Source organism: Neoarius graeffei, chromosome 24 (assembly GCF_027579695.1).
Source record: "Neoarius graeffei isolate fNeoGra1 chromosome 24, fNeoGra1.pri, whole genome shotgun sequence".
NCBI classification, from domain to species: Eukaryota; Metazoa; Chordata; class Actinopteri; order Siluriformes; family Ariidae; genus Neoarius; species Neoarius graeffei.
Genome location: NC_083592.1, coordinates 29488309 through 29510011, shown reverse-complemented (window position 1 = coordinate 29510011; position 21703 = coordinate 29488309). Strand labels below are relative to the sequence as shown.

General features: G+C 41.3%; 1 protein-coding gene across 3 annotated transcripts in view; it reads left to right on the top strand.

Moving 5' to 3' along the window:
- lnpep (leucyl/cystinyl aminopeptidase) overlaps positions 1–21703 on the top strand; it is a 75554-nt gene that overhangs the window by 46155 nt on the left and 7696 nt on the right. The window contains exons 11-18 of one of the 3 annotated variants that reach the window (XR_009651414.1): positions 4918–5009; positions 6372–6555; positions 6751–6907; positions 7052–7230; positions 17049–17210; positions 17291–17431; positions 17547–17628; positions 17727–17910. Coding sequence is in view for 1 of the 3 variants with exons in the window: in XM_060907007.1 (XP_060762990.1) it covers positions 4918–5009; positions 6372–6555; positions 6751–6907; positions 7052–7230; positions 17049–17210; positions 17291–17431; positions 17547–17628; positions 17727–17858 (1129 nt within the window). In the remaining 2 variants the exon portion in view is untranslated. Of the gene's footprint in view, positions 1–4917; positions 5010–6371; positions 6556–6750; positions 6908–7051; positions 7231–17048; positions 17211–17290; positions 17432–17546; positions 17629–17726; positions 20253–21703 lie in introns of those variants that run through there. The other 2 variants (XR_009651415.1, XM_060907007.1) reach the window with 2 other exon arrangements.

Genomic DNA, 21703 nt, shown 5'->3' with positions numbered 1-21703 from the left:
TTGATCTCGGGTAGAGGTCTGCGCGGGACAGAATTTTCAGTCCCGCTCCCGCATTGTGCAGTCCCGCTCCCGCAAAGAATTATGATTTTCAGTCCCGCTCCTGCCCGCGCCTGCCATATTTTGTCCCGCTCCCGCCCGCAAATCCTGCATGATGCAGACGTTCATGTTATTTCTCACGAAAGATCTTGTCATTGGCTTGGGGAATTAAACATGCTGAGCTTAGCTGAGCTCTCCACTGACCAATCCTTCACCTAGCGCACGTAGCGAGGGTGTGCGTTGCCAGGTGGCATGCGCAGCTGAGGCTTTACAGAGATACCCAACACACCTACCAAAATCCTACAGTGGATATTAAGAATATTGTACATTGCACATAGCTTATATGTCACTCCTCACATTTACATTCTAGGAAATACAAGTAGGCCTATAAGAAATTAATATAATTTAAAGACACAGCGTGATGGTGCCCCGCCCCCTACTTTGAGTGGATTTGAGCATAAATATCTACAGCTCGCGTTCAGGGGTGCGTTTCCCAAACAACCAACCAAGTTAGCATTAAACCAATATGGTTTATGCTATCTTTTTAAAGCAGCACTTACTTCTGAAGCACTGTGAGCTTGACTAGAGGAGCTCTGCTCTTCTGCCATGATCGGAGATCTCAAACACGGAAGAGCGGAAAGGAATCGGAAACGTACGTGAGATTAGACCACATCCGCAAATTTAGGCATCTTAAAATGTTTTTATTAATGCCAAATAAAATATCCAGCACAAATTATATATGATAGACATAAATTAATAATTTATAAATTTTATTTTAAACATGTTTTTAGTTAGCGGGACTGCAGCTTATCACCTCTCCCGCCCGCTCCCGCATTGTGCACTCCCCCTCCCGCCCGCGCCCGCAATGAGCTTTCAAAATTTGTCCTGCGCCGCACTGCTTTGTGTCGGGTCCCGCGGGACTCCCGCGGGAGTGCAGGGCTCTAATCTCGGGTATGTCCTTTAGAGACATGGGCAAAAGCATCATCAAGTCAATTTGTAATAAGATCCAAGCTGCCAAAATGACCTATCATGCCCCTGTGCCACAGTGAGAATTCACTTCAGTTTTATTTGTGCAGTGCTTTTAACGATGGACATCGTCACAAAACGGCTTTACAGAAACAAACAACTTTAGAAATTTATCCTGAATGAGCAAGGTGACCATGGCAAGGAGAAACTCCCTGAGACAACATGAGGAAGAAGCCTTGAGAGGAACCAGACTCAAAAGGGAACCTTGCTGTATGGACACACAGTGTGATTGTGTAACTAGGAAATTCATCATAGTTTTAACGTGAAGTCTATTTTGAATAAGTTCTCAGCTGGTCACTGATGGAGACTTGAGTGTAAAATGCTCTCAACTGCGTGGCGATCGCAGTCCTAAAGTTAGCATGGCAGTTGTAGTCCTGAGCCATCATCTCAAAACTGTTTATCATTTGCAGTCCAAAGCCTTCACGGTTTCTAAATGAATCTTTAGGCTGTCCATATGGGGCCAAAGTGATGAACGCCAGTCAGAAGTAGGGCATCAGGATGGATCAGGCAGGCTCAGAGAGAAGAAGCGGTCAAGATCATTAGGGGGTATAGAGAGAGAGAGAGGGAGAGAGATTGCTATGCTTATTGTCACATAAGAAAAAAATAAAATGTATATATTGTGCTGAGTGCAAATAGGGACTGTAGCAAGACTAGCTATGACCGCATAACTAAAAGGGACAGCCAGAAACTACCACAGACGTGAGAGCACCATGGAACATAACGCGGCCAGCCACTCCACCGTCAACAAACCTGAGTAAGAGTGGTGAGGTGACAGCATGTAAATATCCCAGTTTACCAAAACAATCTATGCCTTTGAACCCTCCAGATCTGCTCTTTTACCTAATAAAAAGTTATAAACAAAAGGCTTGAATAAACAATTTTTTTGCAGTCCAAATCCTGTGCTCTGATTGGCTGGCGAGCGGGTCTGTATCCTACAATACGGACCCCGGTTACGGACCTCTGGCGACTCGCTCGTTCACAACAAACAACATAGTAGAATTTTTTGTCAACATTTTTTTAAAAATAAGATTTATTTATAAGTATCAAAAATCTTATAAATTTTTGCCAGCATTTCTCAGGAGAATAGCATTAATTTTACAGCATGGATAGCGATAGCGACAGTGTTCACAGCGAAAGCGAGTTTTACTACCCTGAGGAAGAAGAAATGAAAAAAAACATTTCAGGAGAAAGCTAAAAACCTGTAACTTGCTAACGCCGAGCAAAAACATGGCTGAATCCTGAATGACTCAGTTTTGTATAAATAGGGGACTACATAGGCGGCAAAATGTAGTTTTTTTTTTTTTTTCCTGCCATGGAAGTGCACTTGTATACCGAGGAGGAAGCAATTTGCATTACAGCCGTGAATGAGGATTCAAAATAGCGGCTCAGCTCAGTTTTCCCTTTCAGGCACTCTCGTTTTCTGTTAGAATTTGGTAAAGAAAAAAATAAATCTATAATTTACGTACCAGCTTAAGGTCGGTCTGTATGGTGAAATACCGTGACCTCGGCCTTGAATACCGACCTCGGCCCAGAAGGCCTCACTCAGTACTTTCAAGACCTCGGTCACGGTATTTCACGATACAGACCTCCCAGCTGGTAAATAACATATATATTTATTTTCAGCCTAGACTTAAGTACTGCAACCATGTCTGAGTCCCAAACGCTAATTGGAAGGCTGTTAGACAAAACTCTGGCACCTGCTGTAGCCTTCACTGTTCAAGGTACCAATCAATAGCCTGCACCTTTTGATTGAAGTAGGCATGGCAGATCATAAAAGTCTAAAAGTTTGCTCAGGTATTGTGGTCTGAGACCATTCAGTGATTTTGTAAATCAGTAGTATGATTTATATAATCAGTGTGAAATTTGCCGCCTTTCACCCGTAGTCGGCTGGGATAGGCTCCAGCTTGCCTGCGACCCTGTAGAACAGGATAAAGCAGCTAGAGATAATGAGATGAGATGAGTCAGTATAAAGAGAGTGACCTCTTTAAATGCAGTTTTCTCCCTTTTCACTTTTGGATGTAAGGAAAGAGAAAAATGTATTCCATTTAGAAAAGCCTGCAGTTTTCAGAATTACATATAATAGAAAATGTCAAATCTCTCATGCCACTCTCATGCCACTGCACATATACAGTGGTGCTTGAAAGTTTGTGAACCCTTTTCTGTGTTTTTCTATATTTCTGCATAAATATAACCTAAAACACCAGATTTTCACACAAGTCATAAGTAGATAAAGAGAACCAAATTAAACAATGGAGGCAAAATTATTATACTTGGTTATTTATTTATTTGTTGAGGAAAATAATCCACTATTACATATCAGTGAGTGGCAAAAGTATGTGAACCTTTGCTTTCAGTATCTGGTGTGACCCCCTTGTGCAGCAATAACTGCAGCTAAACATTTTCAGTGATTGTTGATCATTGGTACCCATTGGCGTGGAGGATTTTTAGCCCATTCCACTGTACAGAACAACTTCAACTCTGGGATGTTGGTGGGTTTCCTCACATGAACTGCTCACACATTTCTATTAGAGTAAGTTCAGGACTTTGATTTGGCCATTCCAAAACCTTTATTTTTTTTTAACAATTCTTTGGTAAAACATCTTGTGTGGTTAGCGTTGTTGTCTTGCTGCATTTTCTTCTTGACAGATGTCCTGATATTTTTCTTTAAATTTCAGTGGAATCATTTGGAAGTCGTTGTTCCATCAATGATGGCAAGCCATCCTGGCCCAGGTGCAGCAAAACAGGCCCAAATCATGATACTACCACCACCATGTTTCACAGATGGGATAATGTTCTGATGCTGGAATGTAGTGTTTTCCTTTCTCCAAACATAACACTTCTTATTTAAACCAGAAAGTTCTATTTTGGTCTCCTCCGTCCCCATATTTTTTCCAGTAGCCTTTTGGCTTGTCCATGTGATCTTTAGCAAACTGGAGTCGGGCAGAAATGCCCTTTTTTTTTTTTTTTTTTGGAGAGCAGTAGCTTCCCTCTTGCAACCTTGCCATGCACACCATTGTTGTTCAGTGTTCTCCTGATGGTGGACTCATGAACATTAACAGTATCCAATGTGAGAGAAGCCTTCAGTTGCTTAGAATTTACCCTGAGTTTGGGGCAGCATAGTGGTGTAGTGGTTAGCACTGTCGCCTCAGCAAAAAGGTTCTGCGTTTGAGCCCCCAACGGGGGCCTTTCTGTGTGGAGTTTGCGTGTTCTCCCAGTGTCTCCCCAGGTGCTCCAGTTTCCCCCATGGTTCAAAGACATGCAGATTAGGTAAAAATATCCAGCCACTGGGATTGCACAAGCCAATGCATACTTGGTGCCGGTCCCAAGCCTGGAAAGATTGGGGAGGGATGTGTCAGGAAGGGCATCCAGTGTTAAAATCTATGCCAAAGCAAAGAGATTGAAAATCAGTTGGGGCTTTACCCTGTATTCTTCCCCGTCACAAACTATGTCACAAGTAAATTAAATTAAACAGCTGAGTTCTTCTGTGACTGTGCAGACTATGACACGCCTTGCTTTGGAGTGATTTTTTTTGTTGGTCTAAAGGGTTCACAAACTTTCAAGCACCACTGTACTCGAACTATAGTATTAGTATATACCTGGGAGACACAGTTATTCAGATTAAGAGCAGTCTGTTTGCATGACCTGGAGAGGGGTGTGTGTGTGTGTGTGTGTGTGTGTGTGTGTGTGTGTGTGTGTTTTGCACTATAAAACAGAATGCCATTTTGTCACTGGGGGGTGTCAAAAAGTCTAACATACATTTATTTATTTATTTAGAAATGCATCAAGTCCTAATCTAATAAGAGCTAATGAAAATCAGCTAATTTTCACTCCGATGTGGATTTGTTCTCTTCACAGCAACTTGTGGCACATCCCACTGACGTACATCAATGACACTTGTAGCAGCTCAATCTCCTGCAAGCAGATGTTTTATTTTAAGGACAAAACGGGTAAATATTTTCCTGGTTTTGCTCTTGTAACCATAGAAACCTGCCCTGCTCCAATTTGATAATTGAATTATGGAAAATTGATAGCATGTGAAGAAAATTATGCAGTAAATCACAGAACTCATGCCACAGCAGTAGTAGTTTGATGTTAACCTTGTTATCTCTGCCAATTTTGTTGGAGGAGGTTATGTTTTCACCTATTGTTTATTTGTTTTTTGTCTGTTTCCAATGTAACTGAAAAAGTAGTGAATTAATTTTATGGAAAGGTGAGCCATGGGCCAAGGAACGATTGATTGATTTAGATTTTGATGCAAATCCGCTTATGTATGCAGATCCATGAATATTTTTTTCCCTTTGTTCCCAGTGTAGCTCAAAAAGTAGTGAACAGATTTTGATGAAATTTGGTGTACGGCTTGAGTATTATCTTAGGTTCAAGCAGGGCTTTGAACCAGAATTTTTTTCCTATTGGTTCGTTCCGAACAGAAACGGAATTTTAACGTTTCCGGTTTTGGGTTCCACCATTAAATAGACGTTCCCGAACTGGTTAGAACAAAAAAATTTCGTTCCCGGAACGGTTAATTACGTTCCCTGTCAGCTGTTTAACAAATGGCTATAAAATTATGTCTCTGTCTCATCCAGCTTAAGCCAAATGTAGGCTAATTCTATTACAACCTTCATTAAATAAGACAAGAAATAATTCAAAACAATTATTATTTCAAATGTTGGCGATTTGGATTCTCAGTATGTCTTCCCATCTACACAAACAGAAAAAGTGCCAAAAATGAAAGATAATTCGTTTAGTGTGTTACCAAAGGCTAGTCAGGCCCTATGCATTGATAGGCTAACAGAGGTTAACGTCATTTAATGTTCGCGAGCCTCTCATTAACGTGGACAAATATATTGATATCGTGTTTGAAACTGACGTTTTTGAATAACGATAGACTGCAATATTTACCTCTTATTTAAGATGTGGAGACGTGATAGTAGTCCACCCTCCTGCTCTCTCCATTCAGTCAGCGAACGTCACACAGGAAGTGAACCCCAGTGGGTCATAGAAACTTGCGCAGGAGAAGAATGACTTTTTTTATTTGTAGGCTACGGAAACTTTGAGGAACGAGATAAAAACCGGTATTAACGGGTTACCATTATTTTTAATAAGCGTTTCTGTTCCAGAACATAAAAAATAATAAAGTTTCTGGTTTTGTTTCTGTTATAGAAAAAGTTCCCGGTTTTCGTTTTCGTTCCTTGAACCGGTTCAAAGCCCTGGGTTCGAGTGATTTTGATTTTAATATGTGGTTTGATGGAGGTATACACTCTGCCAAGTGCCCTTCTGGTTTTTAAATGTCCCCCCACCATCTTTTTCAGCCACGTTTAACGTTACCGGCAGTGTGAAGTGGCTGAAGTTTAACTACAGAAGTGATGGCTTCTACATAGTGGACTACGGAGATGAAGGCTGGAGCGTACTGATTGAGGCCTTGAAGGAAAACGTGAACGTTTTTCCACCGGAGGACCGAGCATCTCTCATTAATAATGCCTTTGCTCTGTCAAGGTAGACTGTATTTGGTTTCAGCTACATTTTATTAAAGATTCAGGAAATGCCAAAGATATAGTCATACAGATGAATACATGTGTAGGTAGTTTGCTTTGAAGCATAAACTTTTAAAGTTTATCCAAAAGTGAAAGACAGCGTCGCAAAAAGTTCTTTGCCAATTTAATTTTGTTTTCATGTTGTTTATTTGTTCAGGTTAGGAAAGGTTTCCTTCAGACAAGTGTTAAATCTCTTGGGTTATTTAAAGAATGAAACCGAAACGGCGCCGCTGACTGAAGCCCTGACGCAACTCTGCTCCATCTACAGGCTGCTTGAGAAAAGATCCGATTTATATCTAGTGTCCAAAATGACGGTTGGTTTTCTCTCCGTTCACAGTACACTGTTAAGTTTTGATTTATCAAGTACTTGCTTCGAAAAAATTAAAAACTTCAGCTCAGTTCAGGTACAGATGGAAATAACTTCACCAGGGGCAGTTTATTCTCTTCTTTTCTTCTAGACATATATTTCTAATCATTTTGGCAAACTGATGGACAACCAGTCATGGGAAGAAGAGACCTCTGTGTCTAAAGTGACCCTGAGGTCAGTCCTGCTGGAGACGGCCTGCTCGCTCAACAGACAAAGCTGCATTGAGAAGGCCAAACACCTCTTTGAACAGTGGGCATCATTTAATAAGATGTAGGTTTGAGTAATTTATTTTCCCCATTTAATTAGCAAGTATTTATAGAAGAAGCCACCTTTATTTGTCACATGCACACTCAAGCACACAGTGAAATTCATCCTCTGCATTTAACCCATCTGAAGCAGTGAACACACCCAGAGCAGTGGGCAGCCACACTACAGCGCCCGGGGAGCAGTCAGGGGTCAGGTACCTTGCTGAAGGGCACTTCAGCCCAACAGGGATGAGAATTTTCCGCCGATCGCTGGATTTCCGACTTTTTCAGACCAAAATGATCGTTTTTGAGATCGATGTAAATCCGTTGAGAAATTTTCGGGGGGTGTATGCTTAACGATCTGTGGTCACCTTATAACGTCTTGATTCTTGGTGGGCTCCGGGTTAACACACTCGAGTCTTTCGACATGTCGTAATTAACATTCACTTTTGCAACAATGTTCGACTTATTTGCGGTAGAATTTTCGGGAAATCCCATCGCGTGCAGTGTATAAACACAAGTGCGCATGCTCTCCACGTGTGGCTTGCAATCGCCGTTCACCGACCGTATACACTGTTTGACGATACGCATTGGTAACATCGGAAAGAGACGTATTCAGGCGGGATATTTTAGCATATTGACAATGGCAGAAGTCCTAGATAAGAAAGAAGAGGATCGAGCGAGGGAGATTGATAAAGGTGCAGGAATAAAGAACTGTTTTTGATGGGCTTGGTTAGAAAGAACACTGAATGTTGAGATCGACAAGCAGACTGTCACAACGAAGCTCGGTGATCACATATGGAAAATAGACGTCCCAGGAAAAGTACTTTGCTCATTGTGTTCTGACATGATAAACTACGCTAGTAGAGGGGGAAGGGATATCGAACTTCACATATACACCAAAAAACACAAAGGTAGGTCGAAAATAATTTTGCCTGTTCAATGATTCATTATATTTATAATGTATATCGCACAAATCAATGCTATGGTGTGTGTGTGTATGTATGTGTGTGTGTGTGTATGTGTGTGTGTGTGTATGTATGTGTGTGTGTGTGTATGTGTGTGTGTGTGTATGTATGTGTGTGTGTGTGTGTGTGTGTGTGTGTGTATGTATGTGTGTGTGTGTGTATATATATATATATATATATATATATATATATATATATATATATAAAAAAGTGCTGTCAAGCGATAAAATATTTAATCGCGATTAATGTCGCGACTGTCATAGTTAACTCGCGATTAATCCCAATTTAATCGCACATTTTTGTCACATAAAAAAACATTGTAATTCTCTTATCAGCATAAAAAAGTGAATGGGCTTGCTTTGTACCAATGTTTTTTTTTTTTTTTTTTATTGCAAAGCATAACACGTCTTGACACAGCCACTGCAAAGTGAAACCTAAGCCGAGCACCGGCGCGGGGCTAGCAAGAGAACCATGAGTGAAATGATCTACTGTTTGAGTTAGTCTACAACTAAAGAGAGATAGGTTACACAGTGACGGTAGGCTTGACATGCTTGATTAGAATATAAAGTACACTATTATATTAAGTTTAAGTTGTTCGTTGATAAATATTGCATTGAATCTGATCTTTACTGTTTCAGCTCACTTAACACATTTTGTACTTTTACACTTTCTGCCTGTTGATGCGTCGCGCTGTCCAATCAGAGGCGGCCAAATTTGCATATTACAGGAAGGATTTCTGGGATAGCATTGAGTTTACAGTTCAGAGGGATCTGGCTTCTTTAGACGCTGTCTTCTTAAAACTGAATAAATATTTAAAAAGAGCCAAATTAGCCAGTCTTTTGAACGGCTCTTTTCAAAGAACGGATCACAAAGATGCGGATCCCATCAAAGAGCCATAAATCCCATCTCTACTAGCGCGCCCTGCCCGCGCTGGTTCTTGGGGGGGCAGAGGACTCTGGCTGTGCGGGGCGTGGCATTACAGTCTAGCTGCTATCGGTTTTCTAAGCAAAGTCTCTGTTCCAAGTTCCTGGCAGTTTCAAAAGCTGATGAAAAACCTACATCATGCCACAGGGCGTTAATCTCGCGATAAAAAAATTATCGCCGTTAAAATTGAGTCAAGTTAACACGTTAATAACGCGACATTTTTGACAGCACTAATATATATATATATATATATATATATATATATATATACACACACACACACAGGGTGTCCATAAAGTCTCTTTACAATTAAAAAAAATTTATTACAAAGGCAGTTGTTGAGATATTGTAACTAGATTTATTTTAATCAGTGTTTTATTAAATTTTTTTCAACTGCAGTTAATAGACCTCTATATGGGCACCATTAGTTGCACGAAGCACATCAAGACGGTACTCAAACCAGGAGACACATTGTGCCTTTTCTTGAGGAGTAGCCATTTTATAGGGGTTCGGTTTCCATCAACACAGTATCTGAAACACAAAATTGTAATGTGAATAACAACTTTAATCAACACTGATTAAAATAAAATAAATCTAGTTACAATATCTCAACAACTGCCTTTGTAATAATTTTTTTAAATTGTAAAGAGACTTTATGGACACCCTGTGTGTGTGTGTGTGTGTGTGTGTGTATATATATAATAGTGTGTGTGTGTGTATGTATGTGTGTGTGTGTGTGTGTGTGTGTATATATATATATATATATATATATATATATATATATATATATATATATATATATATCCATCTATCAAATACATGTCATATACAAGTGTATCTTTTATAAATGGGGTTAGCTTATCTAATGTAGCATGTTGGGGAGAATCATAGTATCATCTCTATATTTCTGATAAAATTTTAGGTATGATACCATGTATAACTCTCCTACTTATTTCACAGGGGGATGGGGGGAATTGCTGGCATGTGCCGCGCGGGAGCGTCTGCCCAAATTTTTTAGGCCGAGATGAACTTGTAGTTTTTGATTTAAAAAAAATTTCCAATATGTAATGCCAATTGTACATGCCTGTTCTTTAATTCAAAATCACCATCTTGATCTTCAAATTGACCATCTGGTATATGTATTACATTACACAACATCCTGTCCAGATAAAACCTAGTTAGTACACACAACAGTTGAAAGGGAAGTGATAAGTGATGTTGAATGTTGCCTGCTTAATATGCAAGACCTCCTGCTACCATGATAACATCAGAAGAAAGCTTAAGAGAATTATAGGATAGAACTTTTTTCTGGTTTGCACTTCATTTTAAAGGATTAGAGTATTCAAAGACATGAATAGCAAAAATGCAGAAATAGAATACTGTAGAGGGCGGCACGGTGGTGTAGTGGTTAGCGCTGTCGCCTCACAGCAAGAAGGTCCGGGTTCGAGCCCTGTGGCCAGCGAGGGCCTTTCTGTGCGGAGTTTGCATGTTCTCCCCGTGTCTGCGTGGGTTTCCTCCGGGTGCTCCGGTTTCCCCCACAGTCCAAAGACATGCAGGTTAGGTTAACTGGTGACTCTAAATTGACCGTAGGTGTGAATGTGAGTGTGAATGGTTGTCTGTGTCTATGTGTCAGCCCTGTGATGACCTGGCGACTTGTCCAGGGTGTACCCCGCCTTTCACCCGTAGTCAGCTGGGATAGGCTCCAGCTTGCCTGCGACCCTGTAGAACAGGATAAAGCGGCTAGAGATAATGAGATGAGATGAGATAATACTGTAGAGCTCGTTTATATTAAAAGGTGCATTGATTTTTTTAAATCATCAAATGTGAATTGATTAAAAACAAGTCTCTTGTACCATATTAATCATTTTCACCTGGTAGTCCACCAAGAAGGGGAATTTATTTCCAAATAAATTGCAACTTTTTGCTGATAAAATTAATGGTTTTGGGGTAAAAAAAAAAAAAAATAGCCAAAAATCATTAGCTCCCACCCCCTGGGCCCCCACCGGGGGTGCCTGCGGCCCCCAAACCCCCGGCTTTTTTCAGACTTTTTAAAATATTTTTCATTCCCATCCCTGGCCCAAGGCCGCCCCATGTTAACCCAACTGCATGCCTTTGGACTGTGGGGGAAACCGGCGCACCTGGAGGAAACCCACACAGACATGGGGAGAACATGCAAACTCCACACAGAAAGGCCCCCGTCGGCCACGGGGCTCGAACCCAGAACCTTCTTGCTGTGAGGCGACAGTGCTAACCACTACACCACAGTGCAAATGGGAGTGCAGCAGTTTTTGATTTAAAATGGTTCATGTTTTAAATGGTTGTTTATAACATTTTCCTGTAACGGACTTTTTAAAATAGTTTTGGTGTTTATTCTTGGTTTATTTTTTGAAATTCAATTGTAGTTTTATCGTGGTTTCTCTTGTTTTAATCATCAGTGAATTTCTGTTGGGTTCAGTAGTTTTAGTTCCTGATAGGTGTGTACGTTATCTGTGATAATGTGATATTTGTATATTATCACTGACCTATTGAACTCATACATGGGGGAAGCCATGGCCTGAAGGTTAGAGAAGCAGCTTTGGGACCAGAAGGTCACCAGTTTGATTCCCTGGACCAGCAGGAATGGCTGAAGTGCCCTTGAGTAAGGCACCGAACCCCCAGGCTGCTCTGGGTATTTTGAACATTGCTCTGGATAAGAGCATCTGCTAAATGCCATTAATATAGTGTGAGTGAGTGAGTGTGATATACTGTAGGTAGTTGTTGCTGTTTTTTTTCCCCCCTGAGATTTCAAAACCAACCCGTTATTAAAAACATAATTTGTTGTGATGTTAAATTCAAAATAACCCTGTAACAGATGGACTCTCTTTCCATACTTGCCAACCCCCAGAGAATTAACAGCAGATCAGGTTGCGTGGCACAGTCGTGCCCTTCTAGCAGGATCCAGGAGCAATCCATACCCTATCACCCCACCACCGTGGGCGGGCAGGGTGGTGTAGTGGTTAGCACGGTCACCTCACAGCAAGAAGGTTCTGGGTTCGAACCCAGCGGCCGGCGAGGGCCTTTCTGTGTGGAGTTTACATGTTCTCCCCGTGTCTGCGTGGGTTTCCTCCGGGTGCTCCGGTTTCCCCCACAGTCTAAAGACATGCGGTTAGGTTAATATGGGACGGCCTTGGGCTGAGGTGCCCTTGAGCGAGGCACCTAACTCCCAGCTGCTCCCCGGGTGCTGTTAGCATAGCTGCCCACTGCTCTGGGTATATTTCACAAGTGTGTGATGAATAAAATTGTGCTTTCTTTCTTTCTTTCTTTCTTTCTTTCTTTCTTTCTTTCTTTCTTTCTTTCTTTCTAAAATTGAAAATTTTGGAAAAAACGGTGCATTTGTTGGAAATTTAATCGAGAAATCAGACCGATGTACTTCACAAAATGCATGCCTCGATGCTTTGATGCTGGATGATCCGACAACCAATTGGCCTTCAAGGTGTTGTCATAGCGAATCTTTTTTTTTTTTTTTTTCCTGAATTTTCATTGTTTGTGATCACCACAGCGTGTTTGGTATTTACACCTACTAACGCGATTTGTTGTAACATGCAATTGGATAGAGCCATAACGAGAACCAGTGGAATGGCGTGATCCAATTTAGATTCAACATCTTTCCATTCATGCCGTTCCATTGGCTCTCACCTTCACTTAATATGACTCTCTGATGCTATATCCTTGTATCCCCAGTGCTGAAAACAGATGAAGCGAGATCAGAAGTGCGAATCCAACAGCGTTACTGATTATTTTGTAATGTGGTAGTTTTTATCCCCCGCTGGCCAAAAGGCCTGAAGGGGGATTATGTCATGGCGATGTCTGTCCTGGGAAGGGTGCTCACCTTCTGAAATCAACTCCTCTCTCAATTTTTGGAGGAATTTCATGACACTTGGCAGGATTCTTTGTTATATGTCGGTAATACGCATACTGTAATTTTGTTGGATTGGGTCACTTTTTACCAGAGTTACAGCCCTTGATTTACAAAATTATACTTTGTTAATTTCATGACAGTGTGTTTTCCTTCTGAAATCAACTCCTCTCACAATTTGTGGATGAATTTCTCGAAACTTGACAAGAGTCGTTGTTGTATGTCGTTAGTACGCACAGTGGCGATCCTAGAGTGATTTACTCCCCGGGCAAAACCCCCTGCTGCTGCCCCCCCCCCCCCCCCCCCCCCCCCCGGTCTTTTTTTTTTTCGGGGGTTTTTTGGGGGGGGACCTTTTTTTTTTGGAGGGGACCTTTTTTTTTTTTTTCCGTGCCCGCACTCGTGCCCCCCCCCACATTGGGCTCTGTATTAGCCAACAGAATGTTAACAGCTTTACATGGTCATTTAAACATTTCTCGTCGTGTGTTGTACGTCGCGGACACGGCCCGTTATAAATTTGCCGTTACCAGAATGGCAATGATCAAGTCGTAATGTATTACTTAAGACTCTGTGTAATGTCATAGTAGTGTAGTACTATGGTAGTAAAGTCTTTTTGATGACTAGTACAACGTTCCGCTGGCGGGATTGTGCATATTATGGGGCTACGACAAGTTAGGCACACACACACACTGACGTCACCTGCGCAACTTTGGTATTGGGCCTCCCCATCTAAAATGTCCCCGTCCGTCTTGTTTTTTTTCGGGGTTTTTTTTTTTTGAGGGACCCTTTTTTTTTTTTCACGCCCGCGCTCGTGCTGCCCCCCCCCCCCCCCGGCGATGCCGGTCGGACCACCCCCAGGACCGCCCCTGAGTACGCATAATGTTATTTTGTTCAATTTGGTCACATTTTACCAGAATTACAGCCCTTGATTAACAACCTTGTACTTTCACAATTTCATGAAGGTGCGCTTGCCTTCTGACATCAACTCCTCTCACAATTTTCGGACGAATTTTTCGAAGTTTGGCAAAAGGCCTTGTTATATGACGGTAATGCGCATATTGTGATTTAATTTCGTTTGTGAAAATTTTACCAGAGTTTTGACCCTTGATTAAATAACTTGTACTTTGACAATTTCATGAGGGTGTATGTTCTTCTGAAATCATCTCCTCTCACAATTTGTGGAGGAATTTCACCAAACTTGGCAAAAGGCTTTGTTATATGACAGTTATACGCATATTGAAATTTCATTTAATTTGGGCAAATTTGACCAGAGTTATGCCCTTGATTATTAACAAACTTGTACTTTGGCAATTTCATCAAGGTGTGCTTGCTTTCTGAACTCAACTTCCTTCACAATTTTTGGAGGAATTTCACAAAGCTTGACAGGATTCTTTGTTATATGTTGGTAATACGCATATTGTTCAATTCGGTCACATTTTACCAGAGTTATGGCCGAGTTGCCAGCGGGGGATATTGTGCTCTCAGAGCATTCTTGTTAGAACTAAAAGTGGTAGGCAGTATTCACCTGTCAAAATCGGTACACTAACCGCATAAATCAGTGAGTTGGCAAGTATGTAGTTCCTGTCACTTGAATGTCACTTGGTGGAAGAAGTCGAATGCTTTTTATATAGTTGTGGTCAGAAGTTTACATACAGTAACATGAATGTCATCTTGGATATGAATGTCATGGCAATATTTGGACTTTCAGTCATTTCTTTGAACTGTTCTTTTTCTGTGGCAGAATGATTGTACAGCATACATCTCATCTCATTATCTGTAGCCGCTTTATCCTGTTCTACAGGGTCGCAGGCAAGCTGGAGCCTATCCCAGCTGACTACAGGCGAAAGGCGGGGTACACCCTGGACAAGTCGCCAGGTCATCACAGGGCTGACAGCATACATCTTTAATTAAAAAAAAAAAACTAGAATTTGGTGCACAAGTTTTAATTTTCTTTGGGTTTTCTGAAATCTACACAGGATGAAAAATATACATACAGCACACCTAATATTTGGGTAAAATGTCTCTTCACAAGATTCACCTTAACCCAACATTTTTGTTTACCATGAACAAGCTTGTGGCAGAATTCTGATTGGATATTTCACGACTCTTCATGGTAGAATTGGTAGAGTTCAATTAAATTTGTTTTTTTTTCTTGGCACGGACTCGACTTATAAGCACGGCCCATATATTTTCAATAGGGTTGAAGTCAGGACTTGTTTTAAGCTTAATGTTAGCCTGCTTTATCCTCCACAACCAGCTCTGATGCGTGTTTGGGCTCATTGTCCTGTTGTAACTCCCAAGTCCTCAGTCGTGTTCAAGTTTCTGGTGGTTTATGCTGAAGAATTCTGAGGTAGTCCTCCTTCATTATTCCATCCACTTTGTGCAATGAAACAGTTCCACTGGCAGCAAAACAGCCCCAGAGCATGATGATCCTACCACCACCACCAGCTGATACAGTGTCCCTCTGTACATGGTGGTCATTGTGGCCAAACAACTCAATCTTTGTTTTATCTGACCATACAGCTTTCCTTCAGAAGGCTTTTTCTTTGTCTATGCGGTCAGCTTCAAACTTTAGTTAAGCTTGAAGGTGTCAGTTTTGGAGCAGGGGGTTATTTCTTGGATAACAGCCTCTTAGTCCATGGTGATCTGAACTGTAGACAGTGATCCATCAGCTTCCAGTTCATGGCAGGGCTGTGCCATGGTGGTTCCCAAGTTGTTCCTGACCATCCAAACCAATTTCTTTTCAGCTGAGGGTGACAGTTTGGGTTTTCTTGAAGCAAAGTGGCTTGGCAAAGTGACTACACCTCACAATAACTTGGATACAATTGTTTGAACTGATCTTGGAACTTGCAGTTGTTTAGAAATAGCTCCAAGAGACATTCCGGAGTTGTGTTCATCTGCGATCCTCTTTCTCAGATCTGCACTGAGTTCCTTGGACTTTCCCATTTTACTGTGTGTTAATCCAATGAGTGCTGTAAACAAACCCTTTTTATGAAGGCACAGAGAAGCTACCAGCTGTAGTCAATCATGATCACTAACAGGAAGTTAAGAGACCTCGGCCTTGGCAAGATAAGAGACATTTTGGAAGTTTCAGCACCTCTGAATTAATAATCTAAGTGAGCGTATGTAAATATTTGACCCTGTATGTATAATTTTGACCCTGTGTTGATTTCAGCAAACCCAAAGAAAATAAAAATTTGTGCATCAAATGACTGAAAGCCCAAATATTGCCATGACATTCATATCCAAGATGACGTTCATGTCACTGTATGTAAACTTCTGACCTCAACTATATAAAGAACTCCGTGGCTAAAAGTAAGTGAATTACAAAACAAAGGAAGGAACACGTGAATGGTTGAATGAAAGTACATGTTTGCAGCTTTCTATGAACATTGTTTGCCGCGGTAATCAAATGTTGCTGAACTGGCAGCTCCGTCTTTCTGAAGTTAGTGATGTCACACTGATTAGTCCATATGCCAAATTTGAATCGGAGCGAAATTTATATATTTTGTATACTTTTGCAATTTGGTTCGTTTGGTTTTGTTTGACACTGCACATGATTACTGAGCCAAAAAAAATATTGACTAAAGGGTGTGTAGAGCTGAAAACATCCTCGTAAATCTTTTGTCAAGAGCTGTGTCTAGGAATGACAGAATTTGCTAGAACGCGGCGCCGTCTCTCAATGAAGGCTCAGATAATTATCTAAATAACTAAACAGTTTGTGTATCGTATCCACAATTTTTTTTTTTCTCGTTTCTTTGTCGGTCCAAATATCCAGCACACATCACGTATTTGCACCAGTGCAGCCCTGTACTATGCAACAACTAAAAATGTACAAACTACACAATGTTTGATTCACTTCCTGCATTTGGGTCGATTCAGAGCTGAACCACTTTCTCACCGCAAACAAATGTGAAACGACCTTTAATGAACTCTCAGTTTTGTGCAAAACTTCTAGGAAGTCTTAACCGACAGGTTTGAAGGTTTTATCAGCTTTTGTCGCTATGGGCACATGACGGTGATGTGTAAATGAGATATGGCGATCTCTTCATTCTTCAGGGTTCCTGGAGATCTCCTGAGAGCAGTTCTGTCTGTGGGAGCCCAAACCGAGGAAGGTTGGAATGCATTATATACCAATTACACATATTCCATGTATGACTCGGAGAAACGTAAAGCACTGGAGGCTTTGGCCAGCACTCAGGATATGCGAAAAATCGCATGGTAAGGCTTTGATAGAACAACCATCCATCAACAACCTGAAAAGATTCTTAAGTTCACAAGTGAAATCCTGTTTCTTCTAGGATCCTAAAAGCAAGTCTGGATGGAAATCTGGTTCAGACCCCTGAATTTCCTCTTGTGATTAGCAGAGTAAGCACACAGTTTGCAGGTTACCTGTATGCTTGGGATTTTGTGAAGGAGAACTGGGATAAAATCACACAAAAGTAAGTGAATGTCGGATGGTATCTGAAAATGCGTCAAATTTAATGTTTGACTGCAATACGATAGAATTCTAACACATTTATTTCCCCCTCCCCACCTTTTTTTTTTTTTTTTAAGATTTTCCATTGGCAGTTTCCCTTTGCGAAACATAATCATGTCTACGACCAGCCAGTTCTCTACAAAGACGCACCTTGAGGAGGTTGGTTTCTGCATGCAAATCTGATTTTTTTTTTATTTTTATTTAATGTCTACCAGTTAAATGAATCCTAAAACAACATGATTTGCATCTGTGCTCAGGTTCAGAGGTTTTTCGGCTCTTTAAAGGAGAGGGGATCTCAGATGAGGAGCTTTCAGGAGGCCATTGAGAACATTCAGCTGAACATGCTCTGGGTGGAGAACAACCTGGACACACTCCGGAAGTTTCTGTAGGCTCAGAGGGCCAACTTCTGTTCACGCCAACACACATGCACATACCCCTCAGGTGACGAGGCCGAGCACTTGTGAGTGATGTTACAGCGATCATGGCCAGAGCCAAATGTGTGCAGAGATGATGATTTTTTTTTTAAACTTAATTTATGCCTATTTTGATTGTGTTTTTATCTGCTCTCTGATTAGCTTTCTATATTTTTTTTCTCCTTTTCCATGGAAAACCAGAGGTGTTAAAATCTACTGTTTAGTGGTAGCATTTAGATTTGTATGTAAATTGTCAGCACTCAGACCAAAAGCAAATAAAATTCACCTGGCAGAAAAGGGCAAAAAAAAAACAATAAGGCAATACATGGAGCTATTTTTGCCTTTGCACACTTGGCACACATCTGAAATTCAAAAAGATCCATCTCTTCCACCAATACATACACACACACACACACGTGTACACTTGGTCATTTATACAGTTCTCCAATCAGCCAATCATGTGGCAGCAGTGCAATGCATCAAAAAAGTCAAAGTCCTTCCCGTTCCAGGACCTGGTCTTCCCAGGCAGTCTCCTGTGCCCCTACTAACCAGGCTCTTAAGGTGCATTGGGCAGTGCCGATTTCTGCTTCTATAGCCCTCGGCCTCTTGCCTATTATACAGTGGGAGCTGGTCCTCTGGTAACAGACAGAGTTTGACTCCCCACTCACATCTGTATTGCAGCGTGCCTTGCCAGACAGCAGTAGGTACCATTTTTGTGGCTACTGCATCATAGAAGCGAAGCGAGGCGGCAGCCGCTGTGTCCTCGTGTTGTAAGAATAAGTGTAACACCTAACACCTACACATAAGCATTACAATCACCAGAACGGCGAATCGTGATCTCATGATACGAACAGTTGATCTCACGTCATCAAAGGTACACAAGAACGAGTGGGGAAGCCACTATGTCATCGTGTTATAAGAATGAGCGTAACGATAGCGAAACTTCGGAACCAATCAGCACTTATCCTGATCAAGTTCGATTACCCGTTCTACTTCTTGATAAACTTCGGAACCAATCAGAACCAGAAACGAAATAAGAGAAACCTTGTTATAACTTTGTAGCATCGGAAGCTAAAAAGATAAATGAAATTTACCTCATTGTTCGTCAAGGCTACTCATTCGATATCAAGTAAGTGGTGTTTATTTTAAGAAAATTTACCGTTTGATTATCATAGCTTTTGTTTGGTCCTTCAGAAAGGTCAAATGAAAGGTTTTGTAAGGTGTTTTTTTTTTTTTTTTGAGCTTCTTGGCAGATATGTTGAGAAGCCGATATCAAACAACTTCTGCTATTCGCTTTAATTTGTTAATTTTTTTTTATTTGAGAGTCTTTATACTAGTGAAACAAAATGTGCTCATTAGTACTAAATAATGCTTCGAAGACAATTTATGAACAAGTGCTTTTTTACTATTTTGAAAATGGATCTAGTTCACTTGAACAAAACACAGTTAACACAATTGGTAACCAAAATACTCCAAGCCCTGATGCTGCTCACAGCTTGGTGGTGCTTGCAAGAGATGAGGCGAGTAGAATTGATAACGTAATTATTTTTTTCGCCGTCCGGTTTCCATCAAATCCCGCGCTCTGATTGGCTGGCGAGCGGGTCCGTATCCTACGATACGGACCTCTGGCGACTCGCTCGTTCACAACGACGACAAACATGGTAGCAATTTTTGTCAACATTTATTTTTGCATTTCTCAGGAGAATAGCATTAATTTTACAGCATGGATAGCGATAACGACAGTGTTCACAGCGAAAGCGAGTTTTACTACCCTGAGGAAGAAGAAATAAAATAAAACACTTCAGGAGAAAGCTAAAAACCTCTAACTTGCTAACGCCGAGCAAAAACATGGCTGAATCCTGAATGACTCAATTTTGTATAAATAGGGGACTACATAGGCAGCAAAATGTAGTTTTTTTTCCTGCCATGGAAGTGCACTTGTATACCGAGGAGGAAGCGATTTGCATTACAGCCGTGAATGAGGATTCAAAATGGCGGCTTGGCTCGGTTTTCCCTTTCGGGCGCTCTCGTTTTCTGGTAGAATTTGGTAAAGAAAAAAAATTATTTACCAGCTTAAGATCGGTCCGTATGGTGAAATACCGTGACCTCGGCCTTGAATACTGACCTCGGCCCAAGACCTCGGTCATGGTATTTCCCGATACAGACCTCCCAGCAGGCGGCACAGTGGTGTAGTGGTTAGCACTGTCGCCTCACAACAAGAAGGTCCTGGGTTCGAGCCCAGCAGCCGACGAGGGCCTTTCTGTGTGGAGTTTGCCTGTTCTCCCTGTGTCCGCGTGGGTTTCCTCCGGGTGCTCCGGTTTCCCCCACAGTCCAAAGACATGCAGGTTAGGTTAACTGGTGACTCTAAATTGACCGTAGGTGTGAATGTGAGTGTGAATGGTTGTCTGTGTCTATGTGTCAGCCCTGTGATGACCTGGCGACTTGTCCAGGGTGTACCCCGCCTTTCGCCCGTAGTCAGCTGGGATAGGCTCCAGCTTGCCTGCGACCCTGTAGAACAGGATAAAGCGGCTAATGAGATGAGCGGTAGCCACATGTACCCATAGGATACCTATTTTTATGATGGTCTATGGTATGACCTGACCTCGAGTAAAACTCTCAATCTCCCCATCGAGAGGCGGAGACGCTAACCACTAGGCCAGCTCAGGGTCCAGCACAATGCAAAACGGGTCAAGAGCTTCAGGTGATGTTCACACAGCCTCAGATTCTGAAATACTCAAACCGCTCCATCTGGCACCAACAACCATACCATGGTGAAAGTCACAGAGAGCACACTTTTCCCTATTCTGATGTTTGATGTGAACATTACCTAAAGCTCTAGACCTGTATCTGCGTGATTCTATAAATTATGCTGCTGCCACATGATTGGCTGATTGGATTTGAATAACTGCATAAATGAGCAGGTGTATTATTATTAAAGTGGGTGGTGAGTGCATGCCCTACTGTAGTAAATTCTGTTTAATTTGCTTGCTTGGGTTTTCTCGTTAGAACCTCTGGAAGACTATGGTTAAAGATGATTGTGATTTATCATGCTGTAAATAATAGCACATTAGTTTGTACTGTTGTTTATGAGCTTCCTGTTAAGTGCATAATGTATGATGATGTGTTCTGCTTTCTTGCTTGTCATGTGGGAAACTACGCTGACACTTTTGTTTTTTTTTGGCCCGTCTCTGCACACAAGCAGTTGTGGCCTGTGACTGTTTGCACTATTAGGAATTCCAGCTTGCTCAGGGTTACTCCAGGTCATGAACGATGGCGCACGATGGCTCCAGACCAATCGTCTCAGTAGTGTCTTTTCAACATGCGTTTTTTTTGCATACGTTGCCAAGAATACGTTGTCATTTAAGGGGAAAATGACTGACCTTCTGAATTTGATATCAAGCAATGGTCGAAGTGTCACTATAACTCAAACACCTTTGGTACTGAGATGGTTTATCCGTCTGAACGTGTGCAGACAATCAGTCTTGTAAGGCATCTGATAAAAGCATTTTTTTGAAAAAAAGATTTGAATTTGCAATGCTTGTAGCTGGTACTGTGTAAATACTCTCTTGCCTTAGCAGCTTCCCTCATAAGCCTTATTCTTTAAGTTTGTTGGCGTTTGAGTATTGATTTTATCGTGTCTTTAATAGATTTTATGCAGCCTTGCACATTAAATCAGAGGTTTTTATTTGAGATTTTATGTTAAAGCTTGGATTTTAAGTGTGGAGAGATGTATAGATATAGGTATATTTTGTATATTTAAGTTTTGCTATGCACATTGGGATGAAGCTTACATTTAAAATATTAATGTAATATTGATTGAA